The following is a 19109-nucleotide window of genomic DNA, read 5'->3' as shown; positions in this document are numbered from 1 at the left end:
ATAATGGAGAGGTGGGACTTGGTAATGATGGAATGACCAATGACAGGAGAGTGATGGAAGCCAGAGTCATGTGATAAAACCTCCAGGAACCCATTACAGCGGAGTTGGCAACTGTTAACGTACACAGCCTTGGTTCAGATATGTCATATGTAGACCAGGTTGTTAAAAAGGGTTTGGTCTTTACTGCCTCAGTCCTTTCAGTATAGGAGCTGGGAAGTTATGCCGAGATTGAACAACATTGGTGCGGCCTCTCCTGGAGTACTGTGTCCAGTTCTGGTCACCCAGTTATTGGAAGGATATTATTAAGGTGGAGAGGGTTCAGAAGAGATTTATCAGGAGGTTTGAGTTATAAGGAGAGGGTGGATAGACTGGGACGTTTTTCACTGGAGTGTAGGAGGTTGAGAGACAACCTGACAGAAGTTTATAAAATAATGAGGGGTATAGGTAGAGTTAATGGTAGTTATCTTTTCCCTGGGATGGGGGAGTTCAAGACGTGGGCACGTTTTTAAGGTGAGAAGAGAAAGATTTTAAAAAGACATGAAGGTCAATTTTTCTTTTTACACATAGGGTTCCAATTCACGTGTGGGATGAACTTCCCAAGGAAGGGGTGGATGTGAGTAAAGTTACAATATTTAAAAGATATTTGGATAGATAAGTGAACAGGAAAGGTTTCGAGGGATATGGGCCAGGAGCAGGCAGGTGGAATTAGTTTAATTTGGGATTATATTCGGCACGGACTGGTTGGAGTGAAGGGTCTGTTTCCGTGCTGTGTGACTTTATGACTCTGAGTGAAAGAGTTGCTCCTACCTGTTTATTCATGAAGACGTAGATGATGGGGTTGTAGACGGTGGCGGTCTTTGAGAAATAGGATGGCATGGAGGCCAAGGTGGGGTAAATCACAATGTCCTTATCCACAGCAACAACTAGGGCAAAGGTTGTATAAGGAAGCCAGCAGATCAAAAACGCCATCACCATGACGACCACCATACGGGTCACCTCTCGTTCTGCTCGCTGTGTCGTCTGACACTCCTTCTGTTGCTGAGCAACCTGCGGAAGGAAGCAGTGAACATTAGGAACAGGAGGAGGCCATTCAGCCCCTTGAGCCTGTTCCACCATTTAATACCATCATGGCTGATCTCATCTGCACCTCAACTCCACCTTCCTCCCATTACTCCTTAAAAATCTGTCTATCTCCTTCCTGAACTTACTCGATATCCCAGGATCCACCGTACTCAGGGAGTGAAGCACAGGTGGCCCTGAGAAAAGTAATTCCTTCTCAGTTTTAAATCTACGACCCCCTCCCCCCAAACCCCCATAATGCTAAACCTCTTTGTTGCCCCACTCTTTGCTGGTCCCAGTTTTCCTGCCTACCCTCACCTCTGCAGTAAGGTGCAATTGTTTTTGTCTGTATATCATCTTTAATTTCTTTGCTTAGCTATGGATGTGTTTTGTTTCATCTCTCTTACAATCTTGCTTCCTCTCTGGAATATATTTTAGTTGGGAGCAAGTGACATTCTCCTTAAACCTCTCCCATTGCCCATCACCTGCCCAGCTTTCCGGCCCAGATCTGACTTCATGTCAATTTAAGTAGCGTTGTTTAACTCTAGAACACTAGTGTGGGTCTCCAGTTTCTCTCCCTCCAACTGAAATTCTAGCATGTTGTGATCGCTCTTCCCTTGAGGATCCCTCACTCTGAGATCATTGATTAATCCCACCTCATTGCATCATTTCAAATCCAGAATAACCTGCTTCCTGATTCTTGGAGCAGAATGTTGTGGAACCAAACGCTGAAATATTCAGTGAAGTCTCCCTCAAGGTTTATTGGACTTATCTAGTCCTTATGCATGTGAAAATCACCTCCTGATATTTGTCATTCCTTTCAATTACTTCCACCCAGGATTTCTTCCCCTTGCCATTTCTAATTTCTATCCAGTCTGATTCCATGTCCCAATCCCCAGTGCTGATATTATTTCTCATCGCAGCGCTGATCTCCTCCTACACCCACAAAACAGCACTTCCTCCATCTCCCACCTGCCTATCCTTCTGAAACTGTTCATTGACACCTTCCAGAATCTTCTCAAAGACATGAAATTCATCAAGATGAGAGAAATAGGCACTGTCCCCATCAAACACGCCCAGGACAGGGACAGCACGGGGTTAGATACAGAGTAAAGCTCCCTCTACACTGTCCCCATCAAACATTCCCAGGACAGGAATAGCACGGGGTTAGATACAGAGTAAAGCTTCCTCTACACTGTCCCCATCGAATGTTGTACAGCAATGGGATAGGAGGAAGCAGCCAGTGGCGGACTGGAGTCACATATGACCAGGCCTGTGCTGCAGATCTGTGCGAGGAACCTGAACGAACTAGATGGGTCTAAGAGAGTGATGAGGTCATGAAGGGGCTGTGCCATCCCCACTGACTGAATACGCCTCCTTCCAGGGAATCCATCTGCTGCTGGTGTGGGACAGAGTGGCAGGAGGCGACTGGGGGAGGGGAGTGCACACTTTGACACACAGAGAGTGAGGGAGGTTTGGAACTCTCTTCTACAAACAGCAGTTAATTTTAAATGTTAATTTTAAAGTGGAGGTGAACTTCTGTTGTGCAAAGATACCGAGGGATATGGATGAAAGGTGAGTGTATGGAGTTAGGTCCCAGGTCAGGCTCGAGGGGCTGAATGGCCTACTTCTGTTCCTCTATGACTATAAGTGGTAGTTCCATGGAGGGAGCGGGGTGAGAGCAATGACCTCCTCCCCCATTCCATGTTGAGATATGCCAGGACTAGGAGCTGAGCAAGTGACCAAGTGGGGGAGGGGGGTGTAGAGGGTGGACAAACAGAGCAGTAACAATGCCCAGCCTCCCCTCCCCTCCCTCCCTCACCCCATACTCACAGCTCGGAGAACCACCAACAGACTGACATAGGAGAACACAATCAAACTGAGGGGCATCATGAAGCAGGTGACAAGGAGTGCAACCACATAACTGTTGTTGTTACTCCCTCCCGTGTACCAGTTCGGGCCACAAGACGTTCGTAAACCTAATGCCCAGAAAAGAGACAGTTTTAATAATTGACCTGTCACAATACAGGCACAGAGTTCAGTCAGTATACAGTACAGGCACATACAGTCTGTACTCAATACAGACACATACATAGTCAATGTGGGTAAATGGACACAGCACGGGCACACACAATCAATACACAGTACAGGCACAGAGTTCAGTGTACACAGTCTGAGTACATACTGCAATTACACAAAGTATACGCTAAAAGCACGCTGTGTGACCACAGCCTTCGACTGAAAATGTGGAAAATTGTCCATTCAGGAGCTGGGGTGTACAGGAGGTACATGTTGAGGTTGTATAGGATGTTGGTGAGGCCTCTTAGAATCCCTACAGTGTGGACACAGGCCCTTTGACTCTCCAAAGAGCAACCCACCCAGACCCTACCCTATCTCTTTACATTTTACTCCTGACTAATGCACCCATCCTGCACATCCCTGAACACTTTGAGTAACTTAGCACAGGCAGTTCTCCTAACCTGCACATCCCTGAACACTATGGGTAACTTAGCACAGGCAGTTCTCCTAACCTGCACATCATTGGATTGTAGGAATTGAACCTGGGTCCCTGGTGCTGTGAGGCAACAATGCTAACCACTGAGCCACTGTGCCGCCCTCTTCTGGAGTATTGTGTGTAGTTCTAGTCACCCTGTTATAGAAAGGATATTATTAAACTGGAGAGGGTTCAGAAAAGATTCATGAAGATGTTCCTGGGAATGGAGGGTTTGAATTATAAGGAGAGGCTGGTTAGGCTGGGACTTTTTTCACCAGAGCGTAGGAGAGTGAGGTGTGACCTTTATAGACGTTCATAAAATCATGAAGGGCACAGAGATAAGATGAAATAGCAAATAGCTTTTTCTTCCCAGGGTGGGGGGAGTCCAGAACAAGAGGGTATAGGTTTAAGGTGAGAGGAGAAAGATATAAAAGGGACCCAAGGGGTAACTTTTTAACACCGAGGGTGGCTTTTATGTGGAATGAGCTGCCAGAAGAAGTGATAGATGCAAATATAGTTACAACATTTAAAAGACATTTGGACAGGTACATGAACAGGAAAGGTTTAGAGGGATATGGGCCAAATGCAGGCAGGTGGGACTAGATTGGTTTGGGAAACCGAGTCAGCATGGATGAGTTGGATGGAAGGGTCTGTCTCTGTGCTCTATCACTCTATGACTACATTGGAAGTACACAGTGTGAGTGTGCAATGCAGTTTGTCACAGATACAGACTCTTTGCAATGTCCTGAAGGAGGGCAGCTTCCTACGGGAAGGATATTATTAAATTGGAAAAGCTGCAGAAAATGTTTCTGAGGATGTTACCGGGACTGGAGGGCAGAGATTGGGAAAATGAGCAGAATTCTGGCCCATCAAGAGTAACCATAATCATAGCAAACTCCAGGGACCAACAATTTAAAACTGGGGATGTCGATTATGTTATGATCTTGCGGAATAAATATTGGCGAGGACACCGGGGAGATCACTCGATCCTCTTCAGAATAATGCCTTGGAATCTTTCCCATCTCCGAGAGCGGGGAACACATGTCTCCTTTAAACTCCCTGTTCCAACAGGGCAACACTCCCTCGGTACTGCACTTGCTGGGGTTGCCTGGGCCATGAGCTTAAATCATCAAAGGCGTCCTGAATCACAACTTCCGACTCAGAACTGGAGTGTAACCCACTGAGTGTAAATATAAAGGGGAGGGAGAAACACCAATCTCACCCTCAGAGAAATATTCTTCAGGAGCAAAGGCTCATCCCATGGGTCTCTGACGGGATTCTTGCAGAAATCCTGAGGGAATGGGAAGAACTGGAGAAGGGACAGAAATGATTCACTCGGGTGACACTGGAACGGAGGGGTTTTCTGTCTCTCAGGAGAAGTTAAAGAGACCAGGATCGTTTTCCTGGGACAGGGAAGATCAAGGTCTTTAAAATGATAACAGTTGCTGAGGAGATACTGGGTCACAAATATAAGCTAATTGCTGAGGAGATACTGGGTCACAAATATAAGCTAAAGACAAACAGGCAATCAGCAATTCAGGAAAAACTCCTTCAGCAAAGAGCGTTGACATTGTGAAACTCAGATGTGCAGGGAGAGGTTCGAGTTATGACACGATTGAGTCAACACATGAAACACACGAGGGAGAAAGGAACAGAATGGTTGGGTGAGAGGGAGAGAGGCTGGGACCAGGCCTGTGTGGAGCAGATGGTCTGTTTCTGTGTTGGAAGTTATTGATGATTCTCTATCCCATGCTCGAGCTGAGAGTCCATTCCAGACTGAGATGGTTCAATCATTGGAGAAAGGGAATATGAGGGGAGGGTGGGTAGGTGGAGCTGAGGTCAAAGGTCAACCGTGATCTTATTGGACAGTACAGCAAGGGGCTGAATGGCCTCCTGCTGCTCCTAGTCTCTTTTTGTAACATAAAGAACAAAGAGTAGTCCAGCACAGGAACAGGCCCTTCAGCCCATCAGTCCTGGCTCAATTCTTGATACCTTTTCCAAACTAAGCACCTTAAACCTCAATCTGGTCCATATTCCTCAATTCTCTGCCCGGTCACATATCTGTCAAGATAGCTTTTCAACGTTGCTGTTGTATCAGCTTCCAACACCTCTTATCACAGCACCTTCCAGGCGCTCACTACCCTCGGTGACCTCTCACATCTCCTCTCAACTCACCTCCTTCTATGACCCTAATAATTGACATTTCTACCCTAGGGAAAAATACTGTGACTGTCCACACCTGTCATTTTATAAACTTCTGTCAGGTCACTCCTCATCCTTCGTTCAAGTGAAAAACAAACCAACTTTGTCCAATCTTTCCTCTTGGCTAATCCCCTCCGAACCAGGCAACATCCTGATAAATCGTTTCTGTTCCCTCTCCAAAGGCTCCACATCCTCCTGGTAGTGAGGTGACCAGAACTGTCTCCAATAAATGTCACGTTTTGACAGTTGTGTTTGAGGTGGCTGTATGTTCAGAATATTTGCGTGCACATTGTCTTACCCTCAGGTACATAACTACTCCAACCCAAGAGAGGGGGCATAGTCCACACCAAAGCCCAGATCCAAGTGAACAGACAGCCCCACACTGCATGCCTCTGTTGGAAGCGGAAATCGCCCATCGGTTTGCAAATGATGATGTAGCGTTCGAAAGCCAAGATAGCCAGCGACCACAGCCCCACAATACCTGTCAGAAACAACAAACAAGACAACTGAGCTGCTCCCCTTTCAACTCTGCCTCCCTCGCCTGTGCCACCCCGAGAGCCTGGCCAGAGGGAGTGCCCACTAGGAGCAGTCTAACCCCATAGCTGCTGCCAGTCTCACCCCACCCTGTGAGTGGGCAGTGAGCTCAGTTTGTGCAGCTGGGATGAATTTGAGAAGCTGGGAGAACGGAATGGAGTAATCACAGGGAGCAGGGTGTGAGCATGTATAGGCCAGGTCACTGTGGGGGTCAGTGAGTTTGTCATGGATATTGGTGGCCAGCCTATCCCCAGAAATGGAAGCAGAGGTGTCGATGAAGGGAGGGGAGATATCAGAGATAAGGGTGAGAGCAGGGTGAACCAGAAACCAGATAAACTTTTCCAATTCCAGATGAGAGAGAGAGGCAGCACTGATGATGTCATTGATATACCAGAGAAAGACTTCTGGGTGGGAGCTGGAATCGGACTGGAACAAGGAATGTTCCACATACCTCTACAAAGAGATAAGCATAACTGGGACCCATGAGGGTACACGTAGCTATCCCTTTGACCTGAAGAAAATGAGGGAAGCCAGAAGTTGTTCAGGGTGAGGATGAACTCCGCCAGGTGAAGGAGGGTGGTGCTTGATAGGAGCAGTTTAGGCCTCATATCTGGAAAGAAGCATACAGCCCGAAGACCATCCTGGTTGGGGGGGGGGTGTATAAAGGAATTGCACATCCATGTTAAAGAGGATGCAGCTGGAGCCTGCAAACTGGAAATTCTGAAACTGATATAAAGTGTCATAGGAATTGTAGGTGTAAGTGGGAGAGGACAGGATGAGGAGAGAAAAGATCAAAATGAAATAGGAAGAGATTAGTTCTGTGGGGCAGGAGCAGGCAGAAACAATGTGTCTGTCTGGGCAGACCTGTCGGTGGGATTGGGAAGGAGGTACAAGCGGGCTGTTTGGGGTTGCATGAATGAAGGAGCAGTGTTCCTGACGCTCTTGGTACAGACCATTGATCGTGCCAACTCCAGAAAACCAAGCTCCCCTCTCCAAGATTGAGGGTAGCAGAATCCAGAGCAAAGTAATTTTCAGGAGGTGGTCATGGGTTGGGGGATGGAGGGAAGGGAGGTGGGGGGGTGTTTGCAGGGAAGGTGGGGGAGAGAGCGGAAATATCAGGAGAATCCTGGGGAGAAATTGAGGGAAGACCCACCTGTTAGAGACACCATGAAACCCTCGAACTGACACATAGCTTGCCCCAGAGTGAAGTATCCATTGATGTTGTTGGAGAAACTGATGGTGCTGCCAAAGAAGGTGACCATCAGGTCTGCCATGGCCAGGTTGACCAGGATGTAGTTGAGGGGGGAGCGGAGCCTCTTGTACCTGACCGAGACCAGGATGACCATCCCATTCATGAAGGAGGCTAGGATGACCACAGTGCCCATCAGAATGGCCACCGTCACATAGGTGCCCCGCGGGGCAATATGTGGCCACTGAGGGCCATCGAATGGACCAATGGTCAGATTGGGCACCCCAACGGGGGACTCTGAGAAACCCATCCAGCTTTAGGAAAACGGGAGGCTGTTGATTCTCTGAGAGGCTGGACTGAGCCAAACCTCTCTGTCCATCAGCCTGCAGTGTGTGGTCAACATGCTTTCCTAAAGCTGGTTTTAAAGCTGAAACAGCTTAGCTACATCATCGACACAATCTCCCTCCCCAGCACATCATCATCTTTCTTAACCTCGATCTAAGTAACCAGCTGCTGCACGAGGATTTGTTTCCATTAATCAGGATTCACAGGGGCTGTTTCTAATTCCCCTTCGTTACCCAGAGTCCACTCCGATTCCTGACTATCCCTTCACTTTCTCTGCTGGAGGCAAAGGGGCAGGGGTGGGGGTGAGTCTGGGGAGTAGAAATGTCTCACACACACAGACACACGCACACACACGGACACAGATACAATCTCACCTTCACTCTCCAACAGCACATAGGAAGATGGTTGTGATTGTTGGAGATCAGTCATCTCAGCTCCAGGACATCTCTGCAGGAGTCCCTCAGGGCAGTGTCTTAGACCCAACCACCTTCAGCTGCTTCATCAATGACCTTCCCTCCATCATAAGGTCAGAAGTGGGGATGTTCACCGATGGTTACACAATGTTCAGCACCATTCACCACTCCTCAGATACTGAAGCAGCCCATGTTCAAAATCTGGACAATATCCAGGCTTGGGCTGACAACGGCAAGTAATATTCACACCACACAAATGCCAGGCTATGACCATCACCAATAAGAGACACTCTAACCACCGCCCTTTACAGTCAATGGTGTTACCGTCACTGAATCCCCCACTATCAACATCCTGGGGGTTACTATTGACCAGAAACTCAACTGGACCCCCATGTTGGGGAGGTGATTGCCTAGCAGTATTATCGCTGGATAATAACCCAGAGACTGAAGTAATGTTTTGGGGACCCAGGTTTGAATCCCGCCACGGCAAATGGTGGAATTTGAAATCGGGATTAAGAGCCTAATGATGAACATGAATCCATTATCAATTGCTGGAAAATCCCAGCAATCTGGTTCACTAATGTCCTTTAGGGAAGGAAACTGCCCATCCCTACCTGGTCTGGTCGATGAATGACTCCAGACTCACAGCAATGTGGTTGACTATTAACTGCCCTCTCGATAATTAGGGATGGGCAATAAATACTGGCCTGGCCAGTGACACCCTCATCCAGTAAATGAAAAGGAAAAACAAACATAAACACATTGGCTACAGGGGCAGGTCAGAGACTAGGAATGCTGCAGTGAGTAACTCCCCTCTTGATTCCCCAAAGCCTGTCCACCATCTACAAGGCACAAGTCAGGAGTGTGGTGGAATACTCCCCACTTGCCCTGGATGGGGGCAGCTCCAACAACACTCAGGAGCTTGACACCATCCAGGACAAAGCAGCTGCTTGACTGGCACCACATCCACAAACACCCACTCCCTCCTCCACTGACGCTCAGTAGCAGCAGTGTGTACCATCTACCAGATGCCCTGTGTTAATTCAACAAAGACCCTCAGACAGCACCTTCCAAATCCACAACCAGTTCCAGCTAGAAGGACAAGGGCAGCAGATACATGGGTACACCGCCCCCTGGGAGCTCCCCCCCCGAGCCACTCACAATCCTGACTTGGAAATGTATCACCGTTCCTTCACTGTCGTTGGGCCAAAATCCTGGGATTCCCTCCCTAAGGGCATTGTGGGTCAACTCACAGCACAGGGACTGCAGCGGTTCAAGAATTGGAGAAACTGGTATTGGACTGGAGTGTACAAAGTCAGAAGTCACACAACACCAGGTTATAATCTAACAGGTTTATTTGGAAGCACTAGCTTTCGGAGCACTGCTCCTTCATCAGGTAACTGTGGAACAGGATCATACGACAGAATTTATAGCAAAAGATTAGTGTGATGCAACTGAAATGATATATTGAACAAACTAGATTAAGTTTTTCATCTTTTGGAATGGGTTACAGGTTTTGGTTCATTGATGTGTAAATCCTTGAACTTTATAGTCACATTATCGAGATAAGTTAAGGTTTTATTTAAAAAAAACAATGCCATCTCAGCTTAGACAATGCATTAAAGGTTTGATGTTAGAGTCTGTCTGTATCGCAATCTTGAGTCAGACTGGTTCTATTTCCAAAGTAGGAATTTATAAAATATTACATGGATTGACTGCCTGCAGATTGTGTGCTTTTTGAGCAAAATAGAATGATTCTGCAAATATAATTGTGCAAATGTTAAATGACCCCTTAGACTTACCTGTGTGCGCATGTGCAGGAGAAAGACAGAATGAGCGTGTGCGTGTGAGAGCACATGAGAGAATGCGTGTTTGCGTGTGTACAAGCTTGGTAAAGTATGTGTGTGTGTGTGATGGGGCATAAGCCTGTGAGAGGGTGTGTACGTGGGTGAGAGTGTGAGGAGGGTTTGTGTGTGTGTGTGTGTATATGAGAGAGCGCTTGTGTGTATGTGTGTGTGTTGCAGTGGGGTCAGTTGTAGTGTGACATGAACCCAAGGTCCTAGTTGAGGCTAGTTGATGGGTTGGGTTCACACACATACACCCCCCACACTCTCACCCTCTCACAGGCTTATGCCCCATCTCTCTCTCACACACACAAACACATACTTTACCAAGCTTGTACACACCAAACATGCACATTCTCATGCGCACTCATGCACACACTCATTCTGTCTGTCTTTCTCCAGCACATGCTCACACAGGTAAGTCTATTTATATTTATCTATCTATATTATATTTGCAGAATCATTCTATTTTGTTTAAAAGCACACAATCTGCAGGCAGTCAATCCATGTAATATTTTATAAATTCCTACTTTGGAAATAGAACCAGTCTGACTCAAGATTGGGATACAGACACACCTCACACCTTTAATGCATTGTCTGAGCTGAGATGGCACCTTTTTTAAAAATAAAACCTTAACATCTCTAGAATGTGACTTAAAAAGTTCTGGGATTTACATATTAAAGAACTGAAACCAGCAAACCCATTCTAAAAGATGAAAGATTTAATCTAGGTTTGTTCAATATATTTTACCTGCATGACACTGTAATCTTTTGCTATAAATTCTGTGTCTTTGATCCTGCTTCACAGTTACCTGATGAAGGAGCAGCGCTCCAAAAGCTAGTGCTTCCAAATAAACCTGTTAGACTATAACCTGGTGTTGTGTGATTTTTAACGTGGTTCAAGAAGGCAGCTCACCCCCACCTTCTCAAGGGCAACTAGGGACAGGCAATAAATTAGATTAGATTAGATTACTTACAGTGTGGAAACAGGCCCAACAAGTCCACACCGCCCCGCCGAAGCGCAACCCACCCATACCCCTACATGTACCCCTTACCTAACACTACGGGCAATTTCCCATGGCCAATTCACCTGACCTGCACATCTTTGGACTGTGGGAGGAAACCGGAGCACCCGGAGGAAACCCACGCAGACACGGGGAGAACGTACAAACTCCACACAGACAGTTGCCTGAGGCGGGAATTGAACCCGGGTCTCTGGCGCTGTGAGGCAGCAGTGCTAACCACTGTGCCACCGTGCCGCCCACTAAAATATTGGGACCCACACATTCTTTGAAGAAATAAACACAAATATCAGGAGTCACTGGATTGTAATCAGGGATGGGAACTTAGAGGCTAATCTGATCTATTCCTCTCTGAGCACAGAACATCGAAAGCACTGACCATACCCCTGACCAGTGAATACTGCCTCCTGTAGATTCAACTGGAGAATGTGGGGGTTCATTTCTGTTCTGTGCACTGGGCGATAATTTACATTCAGAGAAGGCACTAGAACAAGGTGAATCTCACAATTCTTCCACTGTCCGAGTGCTGGGTGATGCACTCTCAGATATTTCAGAATCAAAGCAGCTTTTCAGGGTTCCTCAGCTACAAGTGGGATCTTGCTGTGCCAGTAAGGTGATTGAGCGATACCGACGACGGTGCGTTGGTTCTGAGGCTGTGAGCAGGTGAATTCCGTGACAGTCAGGAATCTGCATCTATCAACCTCATGAAGGCCACGACTTGAAAAAAAATCACTAACCCAGTGCTTCACGTTAAACAAGAGTTACATTTCTGTGGGTGTGTTAAATTTGAATAAGGGAAATTATGAAGAAATAAGGCACAGGCTGAAGTAGATTGGGAAAATACATTTAAAGACTTGACCGTATATGGGCAATGAACAGTCCTTAAAGAATGATCACGAGTTACAGCGATGATACATTTCTTCAAAGTTCAAAAAGGTCAGTCAACTACTGTTCACAAAGAAAGTTCAGAATTGCATAAGAATAAAGTCAGAAGTCATCTGACACCAGGTCATAGTCCAACAGGTTAATTTGAAATCACAAGCTTTAGGAGCACTACGTTTCAAATCAACCTGCTGGACTATAACCTGGTGACGGGTGATTTCTGACTACCCACCCCAGTCCGACACTGGCACCTCCACATCATAAGAGGGCGGCATGGTGGCACAGTGGTTAGCACTGCTGCCTCACAGGGCCAGAGACCCGGGTTCAATTCCCACCTCAGGCGACTGACTGTGTGGAGTTTGCACGTTCTCCCCGTGTCTGCGTGGGTTTCCTCCGGGTGCTCCGGTTTCCTCCCACAGTCCAAAGATGTGTAGGTCAGGTGAATTGGCCATGTTAAATTGTCCGTAGTGTTAGGTAAGGGGTAAATGTAGGGGAATGGGGGGGTTATGCTTCGGCGGGTCGGTGTGGACTTGTTGGGCCGAAGGGCCTGTTTCCACACTGTAATGTAATGTAATCTAATCTAATCTAATCTAATAAGAATACAAGAGGTCTATAGAGTAATAAATCTGAGGGTTGGGAGGTTTTTTGAACACAGCAAAAAAGGACTAAGAAACTGATAAGCAAAGGGAGAATACAATATGAATGCAATCTAGAACAAACAAAACCCACCAAAAATGGATAATAAAAGCTTCTATAGGTACATGGAAAAGAAACATTTGACTAAAATTAATGTACATTGCTGGTGGGCAGAATCAGAGGAATTTATAATTAGCAATAGCGAGAAGCTAAATGATTGTTTTGTGTCTGTTTTCACTGAGGAAGATGCATGAAATCTCCCAAAAATAGAGATACAAAAGGTGAGGGAGAATGAGGAATAGAACACCACAGTCCAATAGTGTCCCATAGTGTCAGGTTCATTAGTCAGAGGGGAATGGGTCTGGGTGGGTTACTCTTTGGAGGGTCAGTGTGGACTGGTTGGGCCAAATGACCTGTTTCCACACTCTGGAGAATCCAACAAAAACACAAATCAGTATTAGCAAGCAGGCTGTACCAGAGGGATTAATGGGGCTGAAGTTTATTTACGGGCAGGACTTGATATTCCACATCCCAGAATTTGAAGATGGTGCCCATGGAAATGATTGATGCATTGGTGATTATCTTACAAACTATATAGATTATGGAATAATTCCTGTAGGTTAGAAAATAACCAATGTCACCCCATTATTTAAGAAGGGAATGGCAGAAAACAGGGAGCCACAGTCCTGTTAGCCTTGCATCAGTGGTAGGAAAATGTTCTGTTAGAATCTGTTATTATGGATGTGATTATCAGGAACTTGGATAATAATGATCTGATTGGGCACAATCAGCGTGGATTTGCAAAGGGAAAATTGTGTTTGACTGACTTCGAGCTTTTTGAAGGTGTTGAACAAAATTGACGAAGGACAAGATGGACATAATAACACTTAAAATTTTAGAAGGTTTTTCATAAATTCCCTCCAAAATTAAAGCAGATGAGATAGGAAGCATGGATTAATTATTGACCAATATTGAAAACAGAGGGTAGGAATAAATTGGTCATTCTTACCTTGTGTGGCTGTGACCCATGGGTATCACAAGGATCGGTATTTGCCCGAAGCTGTTTATAATATAGTTTAATGATTTGGAAATGGGGTCCAAATGAGATAGTTCCAAATTTGCAGATGATACAAAGGAAATGTGTGTGGTGAGGAAGATATAAAACTGCTTCGGGTGGGGGGTTTTGAATAGGCTTAGTGAATGGGTAAGAATGTGACTGATCAAATATAATGTCCAAAAATATAAGATTCTCCACTTTTGGATGAGTCACGGCCGGGCAGAAGTTTTCTTAAATTGCTACTTCCCCCTCTCTTCCTAGCACTTGTCTGTTCTGTAAATGAGGTATGTAACATGCTGAAGGGGATTGAGTTTAGAAGGAGAGGGGATAGTTTTGGGAGAAAGCAGAGTCAGACATGAGAGGAATTACCTCTCTTCTAAGGTTTTGAATCAGTGGAATTGACTATCGCAGAGAGAGTGGTGAACACTGAATAAATGTGGGGAGGAGACAGACAAATCTTTAATGAGTAACAGGTTGTAAGGTCATGGAGAGTGGGTGGGAAAGTGGAATTGCGGCCATGATAGAACAGGCTTGAGGGGCAGAATGGCCTCCTCCTGCTTCTGGCTTTTATGTAAGAGATTGCAAAGTGTAGATGAACAAAGGGATGAGAGTGTCCTTGTCTGCAAGTTACTGAAGGTGAACATGCAGGTGCAGCAAGTAATGAGGAAGGTGAATGGAACGCCAGCCTTTATCCCCACCGGGTTTTGGGAATTGGGGTAAAAGATAGGGAAGTGTTGGGCAGCAGCTACATGGGAATACCTACAGCCCACCTCCTGCAAGTTCCTCTCCAAGCCCCTGCGTTTGCTGACTTGGAAATATATCGCTGTTCCCTCACTGTCACTGGGTCAGAAGCCTGGAATTCTCTCCCTAACAGCATGCAGTGTATATCATCGCCTAAAGTGGCTGAGAAGATTTCATTGTGCACTTGTAATGCCGAAGCAATGGGCCACGTACTGGGAAATGGGATTAGAATAGTCAGGGGGTTGGTTTGGAGTGGAGCAGACTCAATGGGCCATTACATGAACCATAGAGCTCTGTGACTCAGTAAAGGTGGCTGACACCCAGGGATAGTTCAGGGGATACACTGAGGCACCATGGGCTTGAGGTCGGGATGGCAGGCAGGGGGATGGGGCATCATTCAGACTAGGGGCAGTACTAGGGCCTGGGATTTCTGATCCCGCTCATGACAACCATCATCAAGGGAACTGGACAATAAATATCAGTGACACCCAGCTGCCAGGAATACATGACAAAAATCCTCAGCCATGGAGTAATAATCTGAGTGTGAGTCTCAAACATGACACAGAGTCAGGGCTGTATCTCAAAGAGCCAGTAACAGCCAGTAACTAACTGAGCAGCCTCAGGGACAGGGCAATGGCAGAGATTTCTCTCAAACTGTGTAGGGGACCCGAAGACCACGGAATGCGAATACAAGGAGAGTTAGTTTGTCAGCCAATATCATGAGAATCCTCTTTGAAACAAACTCCTGTCTACAGTGGACAGCTGGGTCAGTGATAAACAGATACAAGGCTTTTCTTAATGACAGAAAGCAGCTTTATTTCTCTAATCCCTGTCTCGTAGCTTAATGTTAATTAGGTTTATTAAAATGATGCATCTATAACCCACATTATCTGCAGATCCCAGATTGACCTTAGTTGGTAGCTCAGCTAACAATCAGTGGGACAGTGCAAGACTTAAAACTGTAATTATGGAGAAACTTTTCAGTCTCATTGCCAAAACATTCCTTATAAAGTCTGGGCAGATCCCGTGGTTGATAATGATTGGGAGTTACATAGCCTGAAGATATGTTCTCACACACTGCCCAGGATCACATCACCAAATAATTTCTCCGCTAATTCTGTCAGTCCCTGCTCCAAATCCTTCCCACTGCGAGGGGAGCTTCCTACAGGAAGGTCTGATTTCCTGCTGAGCTGTTTAGATTCTGAGGCTTTGTCAGATCCTTCAGAAGATCCTTTGACAGTCTTTTAGAGAGAAGAATGGAGATATTGTTTCAATGTCTCAGGTCAGGAAGTCTCCAATTCATTTCATGAAAAGCAGATTTGTTTTGATAGCATCTTTCCTCTTCAGCCAATGAAAGAGTTTGGAGGTGTAATTGCTGCTGGCGAGAGAAATGCTCAAAGAGCTGACCTTCTTTAGAGCGGTGACCAGGTAAAACGTGTCACGAGCTGCCAACTCACTGTCACCTGTTCATTGTCCCCACTGTCACCTATCTTCTTCCTGGATTTAGCATCAACAATCCCTTTACCTGCAGCCCCCACCTTTTCCCTCTCGCTCGGCTCTGCCTCCACCTATCCACTTACCCCACATACCCTCTCCCCTTCCCTATCATCAACATAATTAGCACCTTTTCCTAGTGCTAGTTACTATCAGGTCTAGACTCAAAGTCTCTGTTTCTCTCTACACAGATGATGCCAGAGGAGCAGAGTTTCTCCAGCAATTTCTGTTGTTGTTGTTGGTTTGGGCCATAAAGGACCCTCCCTCTCACCCTCACTGGAGGCATGGGGAGCCTCAGGTTAAACTCACCACCGGCTAGCTCCCCCCAATCCCCCCACACCATCTCTAATGAAAGAGCAGACGTTATCGTCTGAGCCAGAAAAGCTGGACATCATATACTGGGATTTTGAAAAACAAAAATAATAAATACTTCACAATCATATCAAATCTTAGTCAAATGAAACATGTTTGTTGATTATATGAGAGTTCAGTTTAAATGTGGTCAGTATGGATGGGTGAAGAAACTAAAACAAATTGCTGGAAACGCTGGGCAGACCTGGCAACATCAGTGAAGACAAATCAGAGTTATCGTTTCGGGTCCAGTGACCCTCCTGTTCTGAGTAACTTCTGGTTTTGTTTCTGACTGACAGCATCTGCAGGTCTTCTGGTTTTGATATGGATGTAAAAACAGCCTGTTTCCATTCTGTATGAGACTATGACAGGTTCTGGGGCTACTCTCCCAGGGAGCATTGCTCTTTGGAACGTCCCGCCCCGTCCCAGTTAACCCTGCATTTCCCATGGCTCGTGCTCCCTGGATACAATGGGCAATTTCCCACAGTACGGAGAACATTCAACAAATCATTTCAGTTGCCTGACACTAATCTTTTGCTATAAATTCAGTTTCATATGGTCCTTCTCCACAACTACCTGATGAAGGAGCAGCGCTCTGAGAGCTAGCGCTTCCAGATAAACCTGTTGGACTATAACCTGGTGTTGTGTGATTTTTACCAAACTCCACAACTGTGGCCGGAGGCTGGAATCGAACCCGGGTCCCTGGTGCTGAGAGGCAGCAGTGCTAACCACTGATCCACCATGCTACCCACATGTACACATTGCCATCACCAGGTGTCACTGTTCATCCAGGTTTCGGGGGTAATGACTGTGCCTCTGGCAGGGGAACAGAGTTTGTTCCTGTTTTTTAAAATTCTTTTCATGACCTTGGGTCACACCAAAACCCTTTACACCCAACTGAAACTGTTTTAACGTAGCAACCAGTTAGTGCACAGCATATTACCACAAACAGCATAGTAAACTATAGGAGAAGTAGGCCACTCAGCCCATCCAGTCTGCAATCAATGAAATCATGGCTTGATCTGATCATCCTCAACTCCTGCCTTTTCCCTATGAATCGCGATTCCCTTCTGGATTAAAAATCTCTATGTCAGATTTGAATATCCTTAATGACCGTGCCCTCTACGGTAAAGAATTCCAGATTCACTCCCCTCAGAGAAGAAATTCTTGCTGATCCCTTATTCTGACCAGAGTGAGTTGGAATAGTCAGGTCCACACATGAAGGAGGTCTGAATGAGGACTTTAGCAATGAGCTGTAAGGAGTGAGGAAAAACGCTGTTGACTCAGTGACAGTGAAGGAATGGTGATACATTTCCAAGTCAGGATGGTGAGGGGCTCGGAGGGGAACTTGCAGGGGTGGTGTTCCCATTTACCTGCTGCCCTTTTCCTTCCAGATGGAAGTGATCATGGGTTTGGAAGGTGCTGTCTGAGGATCTTTGGTGAATTTCTGCAGTGCATCTTGTGGATAGTACACACTGCTGCTACTGAGTGTCAGTGATGGAGGGAGTGGGTGTCTGTGGATGTGGTGCCAATCAAGTGGGCTGCTTTGTCCTGGATGGTGTCAAGCTTCCTGAGTGTTGTTGGAGCTACCCCCATCCAGGGAAAATGGGGAGTATTCCACCACACTTTTGACCTGTGCCTTGTAGATAGTGGACAGGCTTTGGGGAGTCAGGAGGGGAGTTACTTGCTGCAGGATTCCCAGCCTCTGACCTGCTCTTGTAGCTAGATCAGTTTATGTGCCTAGATCAATTCAGTTTTTGGTCAATCAGGGTAGTGATATTGGGGATTCAGCCACTGTGTGTTAAAGGAGGAATGGTTATGATGGAGGGAAGGTCATTGATGGTTGAGCCCAGGACATTAGCCTGAGGAGCTCCTGCAGAGATAAAGCAAAACCAGAAATTGCCAGGGAAATTCGGCAGGTCTAACTCCATCTGTGGACAGAAACAGTTAACGTTGAGCTGATCTGTCAAATACATCCAGCAGGTCTCAGTAAAATGGATAGTTATAATTTACTATTTGAGGCTACTACTCTGGCAAATCACCAGACTGATCTCTCTCAGAATCAATCCCTTTTAAAATGGGAAAGAGAAACCATGTGAAGTGAAAGATGGATCCTAGAGGATTTGGAGAGCTCTTGGTAAATGTAATTGTATCAAATCGCACCTCATATACTCTGGTCTTAGTGGCCACCTGTAAATGTGCCTGTGTTGTATATCCCCACTCCAACCTTGCAAGGTCCTGGGTCACATGGAAGCCTCATTTCCACATGCCACTCATTCAGAGTGATGGAGATGAACAGACTATTCAACAACAGAAAGCATTAAAGGAGCACAGCTTACCAGAACATGGAGGAATGGACAGTGAGTCAGGCAGGCCATTCACCATCCAGCCCCTCCATAACTCACTGACATGAGCAAACGTCCCTTACACAGCCCACCCGAGGGGACATGGACCTTCTGAGCTGCACTGAGTCACCAGTGGTCAAACTAGGAATAGGCAAGGCTAATCCATCAACCAGCACAATGTCTGCTGAACCCCATGCTGCTGCTGATCAGAGGTACACACCTCATGATTAAATGGAGCTACATTTTAAGGGCTTCTGCTGAAAAGGGTAACATGCTAGAGGTTTCTGAGCCAGCTCCGGGCTCATGTTCCATTCCAAAGCTTGTTGCCAAGGAAAGTGCCGTCACAAAGAAACCAAACAGGAACAGCTTCTGAATCCTTCCAACACATGCCTGTGACAGGTGGTGTGAACAGAAGGGATTGTTGGGCAGCCATATAATGGGGACCATGGCACAGCGTCTATTAATCTATCATTCCAGAGCAAACCTATGTATGGGGGCATC

General features: G+C 46.2%; 1 protein-coding gene across 2 annotated transcripts; it reads right to left on the bottom strand.

The window, feature by feature from the left end:
• Positions 1 to 823: 823 nt before the first annotated feature.
• On the bottom strand, positions 824 to 8181 carry LOC122563867 (pinopsin-like). 2 transcript variants are annotated; one of them, XM_043718067.1, is made up of 4 exons: positions 7443 to 8181; positions 6054 to 6236; positions 2985 to 3038; positions 824 to 1047 (listed from the first exon to the last, which is right to left on the bottom strand). In XM_043718067.1, exons 1-4 carry the CDS (start codon positions 7786 to 7788, stop codon positions 908 to 910), a joined length of 723 nt encoding a protein of 240 aa, XP_043574002.1. In that variant the 5' UTR covers positions 7789 to 8181; the 3' UTR covers positions 824 to 907. The 2 variants fall into 2 exon arrangements, with proteins under 2 accessions (XP_043574002.1, XP_043574003.1); XM_043718068.1 differs by lacking the exon at positions 2985 to 3038.
• Between the last annotated feature and the right edge of the window lie 10928 nt (positions 8182 to 19109).

The sequence above is a fragment of the Chiloscyllium plagiosum genome, chromosome 28 (assembly GCF_004010195.1).
Source record: "Chiloscyllium plagiosum isolate BGI_BamShark_2017 chromosome 28, ASM401019v2, whole genome shotgun sequence".
Classification (NCBI taxonomy): Eukaryota; Metazoa; Chordata; class Chondrichthyes; order Orectolobiformes; family Hemiscylliidae; genus Chiloscyllium; species Chiloscyllium plagiosum.
Note: the sequence above shows the minus strand (reverse complement) of the source record. Positions and strands in the feature narration are given on the sequence as shown.

Excerpts from the sequence above, each read along its gene's own strand:
- LOC122563867 (XM_043718067.1), bottom strand. The coding sequence starts at position 7,788 with ATGGGTTTCTCAGAGTCCCCCGTTGGGGTGCCCAATCTGACCATTGGT. Across the intron at positions 3,039-6,053 it reads GAGTAGTTATGTACCTGAGG|GTTTACGAACGTCTTGTGGC; the intron begins GTAAGACAATGT and ends TCTGGGCATTAG. Across the intron at positions 1,048-2,984 it reads GGGAGGGAGTAACAACAACA|GTTGCTCAGCAACAGAAGGA; the intron begins GTTATGTGGTTG and ends TTCCTTCCGCAG.